This window comes from Oncorhynchus gorbuscha, unplaced genomic scaffold (genome assembly GCF_021184085.1).
Source record: "Oncorhynchus gorbuscha isolate QuinsamMale2020 ecotype Even-year unplaced genomic scaffold, OgorEven_v1.0 Un_scaffold_631, whole genome shotgun sequence".
Lineage (NCBI taxonomy): Eukaryota > Metazoa > Chordata > Actinopteri > Salmoniformes > Salmonidae > Oncorhynchus > Oncorhynchus gorbuscha.
This window is the reverse complement of record NW_025745744.1, coordinates 341,647-361,484: the sequence shown is the minus strand read 5'-3', so window position 1 is coordinate 361,484 and position 19,838 is coordinate 341,647. Positions and strand designations below refer to the sequence as shown.

General features: G+C 44.8%; 1 protein-coding gene across 1 annotated transcript in view; it reads right to left on the bottom strand.

Moving 5' to 3' along the window:
- The window catches only part of LOC124019558 (ADP-ribosylation factor-binding protein GGA2-like), a 28,138-nt gene extending 13,683 nt beyond the window's left edge, over positions 1 to 14,455 (bottom strand). The window contains exons 1-5 of the mRNA XM_046334923.1: positions 14,290 to 14,455; positions 9,702 to 9,786; positions 6,960 to 7,035; positions 3,255 to 3,353; positions 763 to 886 (exon numbers count right to left, since the gene is read on the bottom strand). Of these exons, the coding sequence (XP_046190879.1) occupies positions 763 to 886; positions 3,255 to 3,353; positions 6,960 to 7,035; positions 9,702 to 9,786; positions 14,290 to 14,335 (430 nt within the window). The 5' untranslated portion in view covers positions 14,336 to 14,455. The remainder of the gene's footprint in view (positions 1 to 762; positions 887 to 3,254; positions 3,354 to 6,959; positions 7,036 to 9,701; positions 9,787 to 14,289) is intronic.
- Positions 14,456 to 19,838: the final 5,383 nt, after the last annotated feature.

The following is a 19,838-nucleotide window of genomic DNA, read 5'->3' as shown; positions in this document are numbered from 1 at the left end:
TAGCGGTTCTGAGCAGTAACAGACCTCGTTTCCTGAGTGATAGGCCTCCTGCTTCTAAGGTATAGCGGTTCTGAGCAGTAACAGACCTCGTTTCCTGAGTGATAGGCCTCCTGGTTCTAAGGTATAGCGGTTCTGAGCAGTAACAGACCTCGTTTCCTGAGTGATAGGCCTCCTGGTTCTAAGGTATAGCGGTTCTGAGCAGTAACAGACCTCGTTTCCTGGGTGATAGGCCTCCTGGTTCTAAGGTATAGCGGTTCTGAGCAGTAACAGACCTCGTTTCCTGGGTGATAGGCCTCCTGGTTCTAAGGTATAGCGGTTCTGAGCAGTAACAGACCTCGTTTCCTGAGTGATAGGCCTCCTGGTTCTAAGGTGCTAGAGTTCTAAGGTATAATGGTTCTGAGCAGTAACAGACCTCGTTTCCTGAGTGATAGGCCTCCTGGTTCTAAGGTATAGCGGTTCTGAGCAGTAACAGACCTCGTTTCCTGAGTGATAGGCCTCCTGGTTCTAAGGTGCTAGAGTTCTAAGGTATAATGGTTCTGAGCAGTAACAGACCACGTTTCCTGAGTGATAGGCCTCCTGGTTCTAAGGTATAATGGTTCTGAGCAGTAACAGACCTCGTTTCCTGAGTGATAGGCCTCCTGGTTCTAAGGTATAGCGGTTCTGAGCAGTAACAGACCTCGTTTCCTGAGTGATAGGCCTCCTGGTTCTAAGGTATAATGGTTCTGAGTAGCGGTTAAAAGGCTCTGAGGTGTTGTAATGGACCTTGTTTCTTCAGCATGCGGTAGGCCTCCTGAATCTTGGGTTCTTCTTTGAGCCACAAAGTCCAGCTGTACAGAACCTCCGTCACCCTCAGCTTCACCTCCGCACCACTCCACTGACCCAGGAACTGTTAACACACACACACACACACACACACACACACACACACACACACACACACACACACACACACACACACACACACACACACACACACACACACACACACACACACACACACACACACACACACACACACACACACACACACACACACAGTTTCACCTCCGCACCACTCCACTGACCCAGGAACTGTTAACACACACACACACAGTTTCAGCTTCACCTCCGCACCACTCCACTGACCTAGGAACTGTTAACACACACACACAATTTCAGCTTCACCTCCGCACCACTCCACTGACCCAGGAACTTTTAACACACACAGTTTCAGCTTCACCTCCGCACCACTCCACTGACCCAAGAACTGTTAAAACACACACAGTTTCAGCTTCACCTCCGCACCACTCCACTGACCCAGGAACTGTTAACACACACACACACACACACAGTTTCAGCTTCACCTCCGCACCACTCCACTGACCCAGGAACTGTTAACACACACACACAGTTTCAGCTTCACCTCCGCACCACTCCACTGACCCAGGAACTGTTAAAACACACACACAGTTTCAGCTTCACCTCCGCACCACTGACCCAGGAACTGCAGATAAATCAATCACATTTATTTTCTAAAGCCCTTTATACTTCAGCAGCAGTCACACAGAGCTCTACAGTAACCCAGCCTAATCTACAGTAACCCAGCCTAATCTACAGTAACCCAGCCTAATCTACAGTAACCCAGCCTAAACTACAGTAACCCAGCCTAAACCACACAGAGGTCTACAGTAACCCAGCCTAATCTACAGTAACCCAGCCTAATCTACAGTAACCCAGCCTAATCTACAGTAACCCAGCCTAAACTACAGTAACCCAGCCTAAACCACACAGAGGTCTACAGTAACCCAGCCTAATCTACAGTAACCCAGCCTAAACTACAGTAACCCAGCCTAAACCACACAGAGCTCTAAAGTAACCCAGCCTAAACTACAGTAACCCAGCCTAAACTACAGTAACCCAGCCTAAACCACACAGAGGTCTACAGTAACCCAGCCTAATCTACAGTAACCCAGCCTAAACTACAGTAACCCAGCCTAAACCACACAGAGGTCTACAGTAACCCAGCCTAATCTACAGTAACCCAGCCTAAACTACAGTAACCCAGCCTAAACCACACAGAGGTCTACAGTAACCCAGCCTAATCTACAGTAACCCAGCCTAAACTACAGTAACCTCAGCCTAATCTACAGTAACCCAGCCTAAACTACAGTAACCCATCCTAAACCACACAGAGCTCTACAGTAAACCAGCCTAAACCACACAGAGCTCTACAGTAACCCAGCCTAAACCACACAGAGCTCTACAGTAACCCAGCCTAAACCACACAGAGCTCTACAGTAACCCAGCCTAAACCACACAGAGCTCTACAGTAACCCAGCCTAAACCACACAGAGCTCTCTACAGTAACCCAGCCTAAACCACACAGAGCTCTACAGTAACCCATCCTAAACCACACAGAGCTCTACAGTAACCCAGCCTAAACCACACAGAGCTCTACAGTAACCCAGCCTAAACCACACAGAGCTCTACAGTAACCCAGCCTAAACCACACAGAGCTCTACAGTAACCCAGCCTAAACCACACAGAGCTCTACAGTAACCCATCCTAAACCACACAGAGCTTTACAGTAACCCAGCGTAAACCACACAGAGCTCTACAGTAACCCAGCCTAAACCACACAGAGCTCTACAGTAACCCAGCCTAAACCACACAGAGCTCTACAGTAACCCAGCCTAAACCACACAGAGCTCTACAGTAACCCAGCCTAAACCACACAGAGCTCTACAGTAACCCAGCCTAAACCACACAGAGCTCTACAGTAACCCAGCCTAAACCACACAGAGCTCTACAGTAACCCATCCTAAACCACACAGAGCTCTACAGTAACCCAGCCTAAACCACACAGAGCTCTACAGTAACCCAGCCTAAACCACACAGAGCTCTACTGTAACCCAGCCTAAACCACACAGAGCTCTACAGTAACCCAGCCTAAACCACACAGAGCTCTACAGTAACCCATCCTAAACCACACAGAGCTTTACAGTAACCCAGCGTAAACCACACAGAGCTCTACAGTAACCCAGCCTAAAACCACACAGAGCTCTACAGTAACCCAGCCTAAACCACACAGAGCTCTACAGTAACCCAAATGCCTAAACCACACAGAGCTCTACAGTAACCCATCCTAAACCACACAGAGCTCTACAGTAACCCAGCCTAAACAACACAGAGCTCTACAGTAACCCAGCCTAATAGGCTTCCACTTGGGATGACCACAGACACATTCCTTACAAAACCTTTGGGGTCATTCATACCTTTGGAGACAGGACTTTGATGAGTTCATTGAGGAAGCGGAACTTTGCCGCCTCACTGTGGAACCTCTTGCCACAGTTGTTCATGCAGGCTTCTAGAACCTGTGGGAAACAGTGATGTCAGAATTCTATAGGTTCTACAGGAAGTGTATCTACACTGTCTAGGAGCCCAAATGGAACATCTTTCCCTCCCAGTGAATGGAAGTGAATGAAACTAGTGGAACTGATCCCTTTAGGATCTGACCCCAGACGCAGCACAGGAAATACAGTTTATATTCAACAACCTTAGTTAACCATCAACAGGCATCACATGACCCCACACACACAGCCCTAATTAACAATGCCTTGGTCCCAAATGTCACCCTTTGCCGGCTCTGGTTAAAAGTAGTGCACTATATAGGGAATAGGGCTCTGGTCAAAAGTAGTGCACTATATAGGGAATAGGGCTCTGGTCAAAAGTAGTGCACTATATAGGGAATAGGGCTCTGGTCAAAAGTAGTGCACTATATAGGGAATAGGGCTCTGGTCAAAAGTAGTGCACTATATAGGGAATAGGGCTCTGGTCAAACAACAGACTATATAGGGAATAGGGCTCTGGTCAAAAACAGTGCACTATATAGGGAATAGGGCTCTGGTCAAAAGTAGTGCACTATATAGGGAATAGGGCTCTGGTCTAAAGTAGTGCACTATATAGGGAATAGGGCTCTGGTCAAAAGTAGTGCACTATATAGGGAATAGGGCTCACATCAAACAACAGATTGTCCTTAATGCTATTAGCCAATAGAAACACATCAAACATTTATTTATCCCCTTATTTTAGGCACTAAACTATCTCCATATATCCTTCCATTCATTAGTTAAACTGGTACAGGGGGACCTTCAGACGAGTCTCGTGGACGTCCTGGAGCAAAACGGAGAACGACATGGCGAGAGTCTCATCTTTCAATAGAATGGTCATCATGCTGCTGATCAGGACAAACCGTTCAGACGCTACTGACGTTTCCCTGAACAGACTGATTTGTGGGACGTCTCCTGGTCTGACTAACACCACTCTAGCTCTGTCACCTTTCATCTTTCACCTCAGACGTCTCCTGGTCTGACTAACACCACTCTAGCTCTGTCACCTTTCACCTTTCACCTCAGACGTCTCCTGGTCTGACTAACACCACTCTAGCTCTGTCACCTTTCACCTCAGATGTCTCCTGGTCTGACTAACACCACTCTAGCTCTGTCACCTTTCACCTTTCACCTCAGACGTCTCCTGGTCTGACTAACACCGCTCTAGCTCTGTCACCTTTCACCTCAGATGTCTCCTGGTCTGACTAACACCACTCTAGCTCTGTCACCTTTCACCTTTCACCTCAGACGTCTCCTGGTCTGACTAACACCACTCTAGCTCTGTCACCTTTCACCTTTCACCTCAGACGTCTCCTGGTCTGACTAACACCACTCTAGCTCTGTCACCTTTCACCTTTCACCTCAGACGTCTCCTGGTCTGACTAACACCGCTCTAGCTCTGTCACCTTTCACCTTTCACCTCAGATGTCTCCTGGTCTGACTAACACCGCTCTAGCTCTGTCACCTTTCACCTCAGACGTCTCCTGGTCTGACTAACACCACTCTAGCTCTGTCACCTTTCACCTTTCACCTCAGACGTCTCATGGTCTGACTAACACCACTCTAGCTCTGTCACCTTTCACCTCAGATGTCTCCTGGTCTGACTAACACCACTCTAGCTCTGTCACCTTTCACCTCAGACGTCTCCTGGTCTGACTAACACCACTCTAGCTCTGTCACCTTTCACCTCAGACGTCTCCTGGTCTGACTAACACCACTCTAGCTCTGTCACCTTTCACCTCAGATGTCTCCTGGTCTGACTAACACCACTCTAGCTCTGTCACCTTTCACCTCAGACGTCTCCTGGTCTGACTAACACCACTCTAGCTCTGTCACCTTTCACCTCAGACGTCTCCTGGTCTGACTAACACCACTCTAGCTCTGTCACCTTTCACCTCAGACGTCTCCTGGTCTGACTAACACCACTCTAGCTCTGTCACCTTTCACCTCAGATGTCTCCTGGTCTGACAAACACCACTCTAGCTCTGTCACCTTTCACCTCAGACGTCTCCTGGTCTGACTAACACCACTCTAGCTCTGTCACCTTTCACCTCAGATGTCTCCTGGTCTGACAAACACCACTCTAGCTCTGTCACCTTTCACCTCAGACGTCTCCTGGTCTGACTAACACCACTCTAGCTCTGTCACCTTTCACCTCAGATGTCTCCTGGTCTGACAAACACCACTCTAGCTCTGTCACCTTTCCCCTCAGACGTCTCCTGGTCTGACAAACAACGCTCTAGCTCTGTCACCTTTCACCTCAGATGTGAAGATATCGGCGGACAGTAGATCTCCAGGAAGAGGGTTGGACTGAAAACCTACAGGACAGTAGATCTCCAGGAAGAGAGTTGGACTGAAAACCCACAGGACAGTAGATCTCCAGGAAGAGGGTTGGACTGAAAACCTACAGGACAGTAGATCTCCAGGAAGAGGGACTGAAAACCCACAGGACAGTAGATCTCCAGGAAGAGGGACTGAAAATCCACAGGACAGTAGATCTCCAGGAAGAGGGTTGGACTGAAACCCTACAGGACAGTAGATCTCCAGGAAGAGGGTTGGACTGAAACCCTACAGGACAGTAGATCTCCAGGAAGAGGGTTGGACTGAAAACCTACAGGACAGTAGATCTCCAGGAAGAGGGTTGGACTGAAAACCTACAGGACAGTAGATCTCCAGGAAGAGGGTTGGACTGAAAACCTACAGGACAGTAGATCTCCAGGAAGAGGGTTGGACTGAAAACCTACAGGACAGTAGATCTCCAGGAAGAGGGACTGAAAACCTACAGATCTTCAGGAAGAGGGACTGAAAACCTACAGATCTTCAGGAAGAGGGTTGGACAGACCCGGTCTATGTCATGGAAAGAGTTTCCTAATGAGTTCGTAATGTTTTGTGTAGTCAGTGTGTAGGGAACAGGGTGCATACATTGACAGACAGCCCCAGACAGTGTGTAGACTGAACTCTCTCCTCTCGTTCCAGTTCTCTCTCTCCTCTCGTTCCAGTTCTCTCTCTGCTCTCGTTCCAGTTCTCTCTCTCCTCTCGTTCCAGTTCTCTCTCTCCTCTCGTTCCAGTTCTCTCTCTCCTCTCGTTCCAGTTCTCTCTCTCCTCTCGTTCCAGTTCTCTCTCTCCTCTCGTTCCAGTTCTCTCTCTCCTCTCGTTCCAGTTCTCTCTCTCCTCTCGTTCCAGTTCTCTCTCTCCTCTCGTTCCAGTTCTCTCTCTCCTCTCGTTCCAGTTCTCTCTCTCCTCTCGTTCCAGTTCTCTCTCTCCTCTCGTTCCAGTTCTCTCTCTCCTCTCGTTCCAGTTCTCTCTCTCCTCTAGTTCCAGTTCTCTCTCTCCTCTCGTTCCAGTTCTCTCTCTCGCTTCACTAACTAGCAACGCGTGAAACCCTGGGCGCTCCTTCACGTGACAGAACCCACAAGAGCCAAGAGAAGCCACACAATGCATTTCCTTCATATCTTTCAACCTCTTACTGTGAGGGGCTGAAGGGCCTCTCTCTGCTGAGGAGACTGGATCTTCTGTTATGTAGAGGGAGTTTTACAACAGTATTATATAGTTATTACTATAGTATAATAATATGATGGTGTGTTATCTTACTGTGAGGGCCTGAAGAGCCTCTCTCTGCTGAGGAGACTGGATCTTGTGGGCCAGGAGACGAGTGGCAACCTGAGGACTGGGAATAGGAGAGTAGATGTATAAACTAGCAGTGTTTTCTAAAACTAATACTACATTATATACAACATGAAAGATATCTGGTAAAAAAAACAGAGTGCATTTAGAATCCCTGTAGCCTACTGCTATACAATCAGAGTGCATTTAGAATCCCTGTAGTCTACTGCTATACAATCAGAGTGCATTTAGAATCCCTGTAGCCTACTGCTATACAATCAGAGTGCATTTAGAATACCTGTAGTCTACTGCTATACAATCAGAGGGCATTTAGAATCCCTGTAGCCTACTGCTATACAATCAGAGGGCATTTAGAATCCCTGTAGTCTACTGCTATACAATCAGAGGGCATTTAGAATCCCTGTAGCCTACTGCTATACAATCAGAGGGCATTTAGAATCCCTGTAGTCTACTGCTATACAATCAGAGGGCATTTAGAATCCCTGTAGTCTACTGCTATACAATCAGAGGGCATTTAGAATCCCTGTAGTCTACTGCTATACAATCAGAGGGCATTTAGAATCCCTGTAGCCTACTGCTATACAATCAGAGGGCATTTAGAATCCCTGTAGCCTACTGCTATACAATCAGAGGGCATTTAGAATCCCTGTAGTCTACTGCTATACAATCAGAGGGCATTTAGAATCCCTGTAGCCTACTGCTATACAATCAGAGGGCATTTAGAATCCCTGTAGCCTACTGCTATACAATCAGAGGGCATTTAGAATCCCTGTAGTCTACTGCTATACAATCAGAGGGCATTTAGAATCCCTGTAGTCTACTGCTATACAATCAGAGGGCATTTAGAATCCCTGTAGTCTACTGCTATACAATCAGAGGGCATTTAGAATCCCTGTAGTCTACTGCTATACAATCAGAGGGCATTTAGAATCCCTGTAGTCTACAGCTATACAATCAGAGGGCATTTAGAATCCCTGTAGTCTACTGCTATACAATCAGAGGGCATTTAGAATCCCTGTAGTCTACTGCTATACAATCAGAGTGCATTTAGAATCCCTGTAGTCTACTGCTATACAATCAGAGGGCATTTAGAATCCCTGTAGTCTACTGCTATACAATCAGAGGGCATTTAGAATCCCTGTAGCCTACTGCTATACAATCAGAGGGCATTTAGAATCCCTGTAGCCTACTGCTATACAATCAGAGGGCATTTAGAATCCCTGTAGTCTACTGCTATACAATCAGAGGGCATTTAGAATCCCTGTAGTCTACTGCTATACAATCAGAGGGCATTTAGAATCCCTGTAGTCTACTGCTATACAATCAGAGGGCATTTAGAATCCCTGTAGTCTACTGCTATACAATCAGAGGGCATTTAGAATCCCTGTAGTCTACTGCTATACAATCAGAGGGCATTTAGAATCCCTGTAGTCTACTGCTATACAATCAGAGTGCATTTAGAATCCCTGTAGTCTACTGCTATACAATCAGAGTGCATTTAGAATCCCTGTAGTCTACTGCTATACAATCAGAGGGCATTTAGAATCCCTGTAGTCTACTGCTATACAATCAGAGGGCATTTAGAATCCCTGTAGCCTACTGCTATACAATCAGAGGGCATTTAGAATCCCTGTAGTCTACTGCTATACAATCAGAGGGCATTTAGAATCCCTGTAGTCTACTGCTATACAATCAGAGGGCATTTAGAATCCCCGTAGTCTACTGCTATACAATCAGAGGGCATTTAGAATCCCTGTAGTCTACTGCTATACAATCAGAGGGCATTTAGAATCCCTGTAGTCTACTGCTATACAATCAGAGGGCATTTAGAATCCCTGTAGTCTACTGCTATACAATCAGAGGGCATTTAGAATCCCTGTAGCCTACTGCTATACAATCAGAGGGCATTTAGAATCCCTGTAGCCTACTGCTGTACAATCAGAGGGCATTTAGAATCCCTGTAGCCTACTGCTGTACAATCAGAGGGCATTTAGAATCCCTGTAGTCTACTGCTATACAATCAGAGGGCATTTAGAATCCCTGTAGCCTACTGCTGTACAATCAGAGGGCATTTAGAATCCCTGTAGCCTACTGCTGTACAATCAGAGGGCATTTAGAATCCCTGTAGCCTACTGCTGTACAATCAGAGGGCATTTAGAATCCCTGTAGCCTACTGCTGTACAATCAGAGGGCATTTAGAATCCCTGTAGCCTACTGCTATACAATCAGAGTGCATTTAGAATCCCTGTAGCCTACTGCTGTACAATCAGAGGGCATTTAGAATCCCTGTAGCCTACTGCTATACAATCAGAGGGCATTTAGAATCCCTGTAGTCTACTGCTATACAATCAGAGGGCATTTAGAATCCCTGTAGTCTACTGCTATACAATCAGAGGGCATTTAGAATCCCTGTAGTCTACTGCTATACAATCAGAGGGCATTTAGAATCCCTGTAGCCTACTGCTGTACAATCAGAGGGCATTTAGAATCCCTGTAGCCTACTGCTGTACAATCAGAGGGCATTTAGAATCCCTGTAGCCTACTGCTGTACAATCAGAGGGCATTTAGAATCCCTGTAGCCTACTGCTATACAATCAGAGTGCATTTAGAATCCCTGTAGCCTACTGCTGTACCCTATTCCCTATATAGATAATAGGTTGTCCTGGTCATAAGCTGCCGTCAGGGGACACAGCCATAGTGTTTACTCACCCATCAGCCTCCTGGTTGACCTGGTCATAGAAGCCCTGGATACTGTCCCACCTGTCTTCTGAGTTAGACGGGTCTGTGGCCTTGTCTGAGAGAGAGAGAGAGAGAGAGAGAGAGAGAGAGAGAGAGAGAGAGAGAGAGAGAGAGAGAGAGAGAGAGAGAGAGAGAGAGTGAGAGAGAGAGTGAGAGAAGAGAAAGAGAGAGAGAGAAAAGAGAGAGAGAGAGAAAAGAGAGGAGAGAGAGAAAAGAGAGGAGAGAGAGAAAAGAGAGGAGAGAGAGAAAAGAGAGGAGAGAGAGAAGAGAGAGAAAAGAGAGGAGAGAGAAAAGAGAGGAGAGAGAAAAGAGAGGAGAGAGAGAAAAGAGAGGAGAGAGAGAAAAGAGAGGAGAGAGAGAAAAGAGAGAGAGAGAGAAAAGAGAGGAGAGAGAGAAAAGAGAGGAGAGAGAGAGAGAGAAAAGAGAGGAGAGAGAGAAAAGAGAGGAGAGAGAGAAAAGAGAGGAGAGAGAGAAAAGAGAGGAGAGAGAAAAAAGAGAGGAGAGAGAAAAAAGAGAGGAGAGAGAGAAGAGAGAGAAAAGAGAGAAAAGAAAAGAGAGAGAGAGAAAAGAGAGAGAAAGGAGGAGAGAAAAAAGAGGAGAGAGAGAAGAAAGAGAGAGAGAGGAGAGAGAAAAGAGAGAGAAAAGGAGAGAGAGAAAGAAAAGAGAGAGAGAGAGAAAAGAGAGGAGAGAGAGAAAAGAGAGGAGAGAGAGAGAAAAGAGAGGAGAGAGAGAAAAAAGAGGAGAGAGAGAAGAAAGAGAGAGAGAGGAGAGAGAAAAGAGAGAGAAAAGGAGAGAGAGAAAAGGAGAGAGAGAAAGAAAAGAGAGAGAGAGAGAAAAGAGAGGAGAGAGAGAAAAGAGAGGAGAGAGAGAAAAGAGAGGAGAGAGAGAAAAGAGAGGAGAGAGAGAAAAGAGAGGAGAGAGAGAAAAGAGAGGAGAGAGAAAAGAGAGGAGAGAGAGAAAAGAGAGAGAAAAGGAGAGAGAGAAAGAAAAGAGAGAGAGAGAGAAAAGAGAGGAGAGAGAGAAAAGAGAGGAGAGAGAGAGAAAAGAGAGGAGAGAGAGAAAAGAGAGGAGAGAGAGAAAAAAGAGGAGAGAGAGAAAAGAGAGGAGAGAGAGAAAAGAGAGGAGAGAGAGAAAAGAGAGGAGAGAGAGAAGAGAGAGAAAAGAGAGAAAAGAAAAGAGAGAGAGAGAAAAGAGAGGAGAGAGAGAAAAGAGAGGAGAGAGAGAAGAGAGAGAAAAGAGAGAAAAGAAAAGAGAGAGAGAGAAAAGAGAGGAGAGAGAGAAAAGAGAGGAGAGAGAAAAGAGAGGAGAGAGAAAAGAGAGGAGAGAGAGAAAAGAGAGAGAGAGAAGAGAGAGAAAAGAGAGAAAAGAAAGAGAGAGAAAAGAGAGGAGAGAGAGAGGAGAGAGAAAAGAGAGAGAAAAGGAGAGAGAGAAAGAAAAGAGAGAGAGAGAGAAAAGAGAGGAGAGAGAGAGAAAAGAGAGGAGAGAGAGAGAAAAGAGAGGAGAGAGAGAAAAGAGAGGAGAGAGAGAAAAGAGAGGAGAGAGAGAAAAGAGGAGAGAGAAAAGAGAGGAGAGAGAGAAAAGAGAGGAGAGAGAGAAGAGAGAGAAAAGAGAGAAAAGAAAAGAGAGAGAGAGAAAAGAGAGGAGAGAGAGAAAAGAGAGGAGAGAGAGAAGAGAGAGAAAAGAGAGAAAAGAAAAAAGAGAGAGAGAGAAAAGAGAGGAGAGAGAGAAAAGAGAGGAGAGAGAGAAAAGAGAGGAGAGAGAGAAAAGAGAGGAGAGAGAGAAAAGAGAGGAGAGAGAGAAAAGAGAGGAGAGAGAGAAGAGAGAGAAAAGAGAGAAAAGAAAAGAGAGAGAGAGAAAAGAGGAGAGAGAGAAAAGAGAGGAGAGAGAGAAGAGAGAGAAAAGAAAAGAGAGAGAGAGAAAAGAGGAGAGAGAGAAAAGAAAAGAGAGAGAGAGAAAAGAGGAGAGAGAGAAAAGAGAGGAGAGAGAGAAGAGAGAGAAAAGAAAAGAGAGAGAAAAGAGAGGAGTGAGAGAAAAGAGAGGAGTGAGAGAAAAGAGAGGAGCGAGAGAAAAGAGAGGAGAGAGAGAAAAGAGAGGAGTGAGAGAAAAGAGAGGAGAGAGAGAAGAGAGAGAAAAGAGAGAGAAAAGGAGAGAGAGAAAGAAAAGAGAGAGAGAGAGAAAAGAGAGGAGAGAGAGAAAAGAGAGGAGAGAGAGAAAAAAGAGGAGAGAGAGAAGAGAGAGAAAAGAGAGAAAAGAAAAGAGAGAGAGAGAAAATAGAGGAGAGAGAGAAAAGAGAGGAGAGAGAGAAAAGAGAGGAGAGAGAGAAAAGAGAGGAGAGAGAGAAAAAAGAGGAGAGAGAGAAGAGAGAGAAAAGAGAGAAAAGAAAAGAGAGAGAGAGAAAATAGAGGAGAGAGAGAAAAGAGAGGAGAGAGAGAAAAGAGAGGAGAGAGAGAAAAGAGAGGAGAGAGAGAAAAGAGGAGAGAGAGAAAAGAGAGGAGAGAGAAAAGAGAGGAGAGAGAAAAGGAGAGAGAGAAAGAAAAGAGAGAGAGAGAGAAAAGAGAGGAGAGAGAGAAAAGAGAGGAGAGAGAGAAAAAAGAGGAGAGAGAGAAGAGAGAGAAAAGAGAGAAAAGAAAAGAGAGAGAGAGAAAATAGAGGAGAGAGAGAGAAAAGAGAGGAGAGAGAGAAAAGAGAGGAGAGAGAGAAAAGAGAGGAGAGAGAGAAAAAGAGGAGAGAGAGAAGAGAGAGAAAAGGAGAGAAAAGAAAAGAGAGAGAGAGAAAAGAGAGGAGAGAGAGAAAAGAGAGGAGAGAGAGAAAAGAGAGGAGAGAGAGAAAAGAGAGGAGAGAGAGAAGAGAGAGAAAAGAGAGAAAAGAAAAGAGAGAGAGAGAAAAGAGGAGAGAGAGAAAAGAGAGGAGAGAGAGAAGAGAGAGAAAAGAAAAGAGAGAGAGAGAAAAGAGGAGAGAGAGAAAAGAGGAGAGAGAGAAAAGAGGAGAGAGAGAAAAGAGAGGAGCGAGAGAAAAGAGAGGAGAGAGAGAAAAGAGAGGAGAGAGAGAAAAGAGAGGAGCGAGAGAAAAGAGAGGAGAGAGAGAAAAGAGAGGAGAGAGAGAAAAGAGAGGAGTGAGAGAAAAGAGAGAGAAAAGAGAGGAGCGAGAGAAAAGAGAGGAGCGAGAGAAAAGAGAGGAGAGAGAGAAAAGAGAGGAGAGAGAGAAAAGAGAGGAGTGAGAGAAAAGAGAGGAGAGAGAGAAAAGAGAGGAGAGAGAGAAAAGAGAGGAGTGAGAGAAAAGAGAGGAGCGAGAGAAAAGAGAGGAGCGAGAGAAAAGAGAGGAGAGAGAGAAAAGAGAGGAGAGAGAGAAAAGAGAGGAGTGAGAGAAAAGAGAGGAGCGAGAGAAAATAGAGGAGAGAGAGAAGAGAGAGAAAAGGAGAGAGAGAGAGAGAAAGAGAGAGAGAAAGAAAGGAGCCTATCAGCCTAGCGTTGCATTAGATGGGTCTGTGACCTGCCTGGGATATAAATAGAAACAAATATAGAAGAAAAACAAACGTTTATCCGTCTGATCAAAGGAAGGTCCCTGCAAGTGTGTATTCTACAATGAAGATGTTGTAACATTGTAGGCAGTGGTGTACTTTAAAGTACTAATACTGAGGGTCTTTACCAGAGAACATCCCTGGTCATCACTACTGCATCTGATCTGGTGGACTCACTAAACACATGCTTCGTTTGTACATTATGTATTGAGTATTGGAGCGTGTCCCTGGCTAGCCGTAAATTGTTTATAAAAAAAATACGAATATTTATTTTTTAAATGGTCCCGTCTGGTTTGCTTTAATATAAGGAATTTAAAATGATTTATACTTTCACTTTTGATACTTAATAATATTTTAGCATTTACATTTGATACTTATATTTAAAAACCAAAATACTTTTACCCGTGTAGGATTTTACTGGGTGACTTTCACTTGGACTATAAAAGGTATCTTTTACTCAAGTATGAGAAGTTGGGTACTTTTTCCACCGCTGGGTGTTGGTTAGTCGAAGGAAAGGAGAAGATTTTTAAAAAACATCTGGATGAGCGCGTGACTGGCTGATAAGATGTTTCTTTCTCATACTTCCTGTTCTTTCAGAGCTATTTGGTTGCGTTTAAAAATTAACATATTGGTCATACATTATAAAACATGCCCTTCACAATCAAACTTTAACTTTTTATTCTGTAATTCCCTCCGCGGAATTTGCTACAAAGTAAACATGAGATGTAAAACGCCACTTCAATGCAGCGCGACAACAAGGCAGTTTCAACTACAGTTACAGCAGCTGTAAATATCGCTCGCCATATTTGCAAGCGCTCATACAAATGACGAGACATAAAGCCTGTTTATTAAACTGGCTCGACTAAGGTTCGACTTTCAGTCACGCACAACTTCAAGATGCAACATTTCCAAATGTGAACCACAAGACAAGTTATTGTCAAACGACAAAAATATACAATCGCACTACTATAAAGACATACATCAAACAAACTCTCTGAAGAAAAATATATATATAATAATTCCCCGTGTCATCTAACTCACTCAGCCACGACTCTAGGCTCTCTCCGCCACTGTCTCCGGTCGCCATGGCCTTTGCTGTCGCCTTCCCCCGGTACTCGGTGACTTCTCAAAACTTCACACCGTCCTCTTAGCGGGCGGAAAGAAGTGTCAACTCGTCTAGAGACCAGCTCACAGCCGCGACATGTGACTCGAGTTGCTTAGTCAGAAGTTATGACGTTCCAAATGGTACCCTATTCCTAGCACGCTCACTTTAACCAGATCCTTACGGTTAAAAATAGTGCACTATTAAAAGAAAAGGGTGTAATTTGGAACGTAAGTCGCATTGCCAGTTATATTACAACTTCTCCGCGGCTGAGCTACATCCCTATGCTATGCAACGTAAACACGTTTTTTTCCACAGCAGGTTTTTGAAAATATGTCACAACTTTTCCTTGGTGGTTTATGAGTTTGAGCTATAATAATATAATAATATATATATATAATAATACAAATGTATTTATTTAATTTAACCTGTATTTGATCAGGGAGTAATACTGAGACCAATGTCTCTTTTACAGATGAGCCTTGAAGTAGATCAATTCCAGAAAACCAATATAAATACCCAAATACAAGCAGAAAGAAAACCAATATAAATACCCAAAATACAAGCAGAAAGAAAACCAATATAAATACCCAAATACAAGCAGAAAGAAAACCAATATAAATACCCAACTACAAGCAGAAAGAAAACCAATATAAATACCCAAATACAAGCAGAAACACGTTATTCAGTAATAATGTCCTCAATCAGCTTTCTGAACCTAGAGACACCAGAACAGATACGTTATTCAGTAATACATTTACATTTTACATTTAAGTCATTTAGCAGACGCTCTTATCCAGAGCGACTTACATAATGTCCTCAATCAGCTTTCTGAACCTAGAGACACCAGAACAAACACATTATTCAGTAATAATGTCCTCAATCAGCTTTCTGAACCTAGAGACACCAGAACAGACAGATTCATCAGTAATTAATGTCCTCAATCAGCTTTCTGAACCTAGAGACACCAGAACAGACAGATTCATCAGTAATAATGTCCTCAATCAGCTTTCTGAACCTAGAGACACCAGAACAGACAGATTCATCAGTAATAATGTCCTCAATCAGCTTTCTGAACCTAGAGACACCAGAACAGACAGATTCATCAGTAATAATGTCCTCAATCAGCTTTCTGAACCTAGAGACACCAGAACAGACAGATTCATCAGTAATAATGTCCTCAATCAGCTTTCTGAACCTAGAGACACCAGAACAGACAGATTCATCAGTAATAATGTCCTCAATCAGCTTTCTGAACCTAGAGACACCAGAACAGACAGATTCATCAGTAATAATGTCCTCAATCAGCTTTCTGAACCTAGAGACACCAGAACAGACAGATCAAATCAAATCAAATCAAATTTTATTTGTCACATACACATGGTTAGCAGATGTTAATGCGAGTGTAGCGAAATGCTTGTGCTTCTAGTTCCGACAATGCAGTGATAACCAACAAGTAATCTAACTAACAATTCCAAAAAAAACTACTGTCTTATACACAGTGTAAGGGGATAAGGAACATGTACATAAGGATATATGAATGAGTGATGGTACAGAGCAGCATACAGTAGATGGTATCGAGTACAGTATATACATATGAGATGAGTGTGTAGACAAAGTAAACAAAGTGGCATAGTTAAAGTGGCTAGTGATACATGTGTTACATAAGGATGCAGTCGATGTTGTAGAGTACAGTATATACATATGTATATGAGATGAATAATGTAGGGTAAGTAACATTATATAAGGTAGCATTGTTTAAAGTGGCTAGTGATATATATATATATATATATATATATTTACATCATTTCCATCAATTCCCATTATTAAAATGGCTGGAGTTGGGTCAGTGTCAATGACAGTGTGTTGGCAGCTGCCACTCAATGTTGGTGGTGGCTATTTAACAGTCTGATGGCCTTGAGATAGAAGCTGTTTTTCAGTCTCTCGGTCCCAGCTTTGATGCACCTGTACTGACCTCGCCTTCTGGATGATAGCGGGGTGAACAGGCAGTGGTTCGGGTGGTTGATGTCCTTGATGATCTTTATGGCCTTTCTGTAACAACGGGTGGTGTAGGTGTCCTGGAGGGCAGGTAGTTTGCCCCCGGTGATGCGTTGTGCAGTCCTCACTACCCTCTGGAGAGCCTTACGGTTGAGGGCGGAGCAGTTGCCGTACCAGGCGGTGATACAGCCCGCCAGGATGCTCTCGATTCTGCATCTGTAGAAGTTTGTGAGTGCTTTTGGTGACAAGCCGAATTTTTTCAGCCTCCTGAGGTTGAATAGGCGCTGCTGCGCCTTCTTCACGACGCTGTCAGTGTGAGTGGACCAATTCAGTTTGTCTGTGATGTGTATGCCGAGGAACTTAAAACTAGCTACCCTCTCCACTACTGTTCCATCGATGTGGATAGGGGGTGTTCCCTCTGCTGTTTCCTGAAGTCCACAATCATCTCCTTAGTTTTGTTGACGTTGAGTGTGAGGTTATTTTCCTGACACCACACTCCAAGGGCCCTCACCTCCTCCCTGTAGGCCGTCTCGTCGTTGTTGGTAATCAAGCCTACCACTGTTGTGTCGTCCGCAAACTTGATGATTGAGTTGGAGGCGTGCGTGGCCACGCAGTCGTGGGTGAACAGGGAGTACAGGAGAGGGCTCAGAACGCACCCTTGTGGGGCCCCGTGTTGAGGATCAGCGGGGAGGAGATGTTGTTGCCTACCCTCACCACCTGGGGCGGCCCGTCAGGAAGTCCAGTACCCAGTTGCACAGGGCGGGGTCGAGACCCAGGGTCTCGAGCTTGATGACGAGCTTGGAGGGTACTATGGTGTTGAATGCCGAGCTGTAGTCGATGAACAGCATTCTCACATAGGTATTCCTCTTGTCCAGGTGGGTTAGGGCAGTGTGCAGTGTGGTTGAGATTGCATCGTCTGTGGACCTATTTGGGCGGTAAGCAAATTGGAGTGGGTCTAGGTGTCAGGTAGGGTGGAGGTGATATGGTCCTTGACTAGTCTCTCAAAGCACTTCATGATGACGGAAGTGAGTGCTACGGGGGCGGTAGTCGTTTAGCTCAGTTACCTTAGCTTTCTTGGGAACAGGAACAATGGTGGCCCTCTTGAAGCATGTGGGAACAGCAGACTGGTATAGGGATTGATTGAATATGTCCGTAAACACACCGGCCAGCTGGTCTGCGCATGCTCTGAGGGCGCGGCTGGGGATGCCGTCTGGGCCTGCAGCCTTGCGAGGGTTAACACGTTTAAATGTCTTACTCACCTCGGCTGCAGTGAAGGAGAGACCGCATGTTTCCGTTGCAGGCCGTGTCAGTGGCACTGTATTGTCCTCAAAGCGGGCAAAAAAGTTATTTAGTCTGCCTGGGAGCAAGACATCCTGGTCCGTGACTGGGCTGGATTTCATCTTGTAGTCCGTGATTGACTGTAGACCCTGCCACATGCCTCTTGTGTCTGAGCCATTGAATTGAGATTCCACTTTGTCTCTGTACTGACGCTTAGCTTGTTTGATAGCCTTACGGAGGGAATAGCTGCACTGTTTGTATTCAGTCATGTTGCCAGACACCTTGCCCTGATTAAAAGCAGTGGTTCGCGCTTTCAGTTTCACGCGAATGCTGCCATCAATCCACGGTTTCTGGTTAGGGAATGTTTTTATCGTTGCTATGGGAACGACATCTTCGACGCACGTTCTAATGAACTCGCACACCGAATCAGCGTATTCGTCAATATTCCCATCTGACGCAATACGAAACATGTCCCAGTCCACGTGATGGAAGCAGTCTTGGAGTGTAGAGTCAGCTTGTTCTGACCAGCGTTGGACAGACCTCAGCGTGGGAGCCTCTTGTTTTAATTTCTGTCTGTAGGCAGGGATCAGCAAAATGGAGTCGTGGTCAGCTTTTCCGAAAGGGGGGCGGGGACACAGATTCATCAGTAATAATGTCCTCAATCAGCTTTCTGAACCTAGAGACACCAGAACAGACAGATTCATCAGTAATAATGTCCTCAATCAGCTTTCTGAACCTAGAGACACCAGAACAAACAGATTCATCAGTAATAATGTCCTCAATCAGCTTTCTGAACCTAGAGACACCAGAACAGACAGATTCATCAGTAATAATGTCCTCAATCAGCTTTCTGAACCTAGAGACACCAGAACAGACAGATTCATCAGTAATAATGTCCTCAATCAGCTTTCTGAACCTAGAGACACCAGAACAGACAGATTCATCAGTAATAATGTCTTCAATCAGCTTTCTGAACCTAGAGACACCAGAACAGACAGATTCATCAGTAATAATGTCCTCAATCAGCTTTCTGAACCTAGAGACACCAGAACAGACACAGATTCATCAGTAATAATGTCCTCAATCAGCTTTCTGAACCTAGAGACACCAGAACAGACACAGATTCATCAGTAATAATGTCCTCAATCAGCTTTCTGAACCTAGAGACACCAGAACAGACAGATTCATCAGTAATAATGTCCTCAATCAGCTTTCTGAACCTAGAGACACCAGAACAGACACGTTATTCAGTAATAATGTCCTCAATCAGCTTTCTGAACCTAGAGACACCAGAACAGACAGATTCATCAGTAATAATGTCCTCAATCAGCTTTCTGAACCTAGAGACACCAGAACAGACAGATTCATCAGTAATAACGTCCTCAATCAGCTTTCTGAACCTAGAGACACCAGAACAGACACAGATTCATCAGTAATAATGTCCTCAATCAGCTTTCTGAACCTAGAGACACCAGAACAGACAGATTCATCAGTAATAATGTCCTCAATCAGCTTTCTGAATTGACCTAGAGACACCAGAAAAAACAGATTCGAGAACATTTTGAAGATTGTTCCACAAATAAGGTGCAAGACTAAAAGCTGATGTACCGAACTCAGTAGAGACCAAAGGAGTTGCCAGAGTTAACCATCCCTGAGACCGGGTGTGGTAAACAGGTTAGCTACGGTGAGACTTTTATTTTCTAAAAATGCTTTATAAAATGAAAACACACCAACTTACCATATATCTAACATAACTATCATTCTATCTTTTTTTTTTAATGTATTTTTAACCTTTATTTAACAAGGCAGTTAAGAACAAATTCTAATTTACAATAATGACCTTGTTCAGGGGCAGAACGACAGATTTTTACCTCGTCAGCTCTGGGATTCGATCTCGCAACCACTTCAGTCACCGTACTCTAACCACTAGGCTACCTGCCGCCCCTCCACTCTAACCACTAGGCTACCTGCCGCCCCTACACTCTAACCACTAGACTACCTGCCGCCCCTACACTCTAACCACTAGACTACCTGCCGCCCCTACACTCTAACCACTAGACTACCTGCCGCCCCTACACTCTAACCACTAGACTACCTGCCACCCCTACACTCTAACCACTAGGGTACCTGCCGACCCTACACTCTAACCACTAGGGTACCTGCCGACCCTACACTCTAACCACTAGACTACCTGCCGCCCCTACACTCTAAC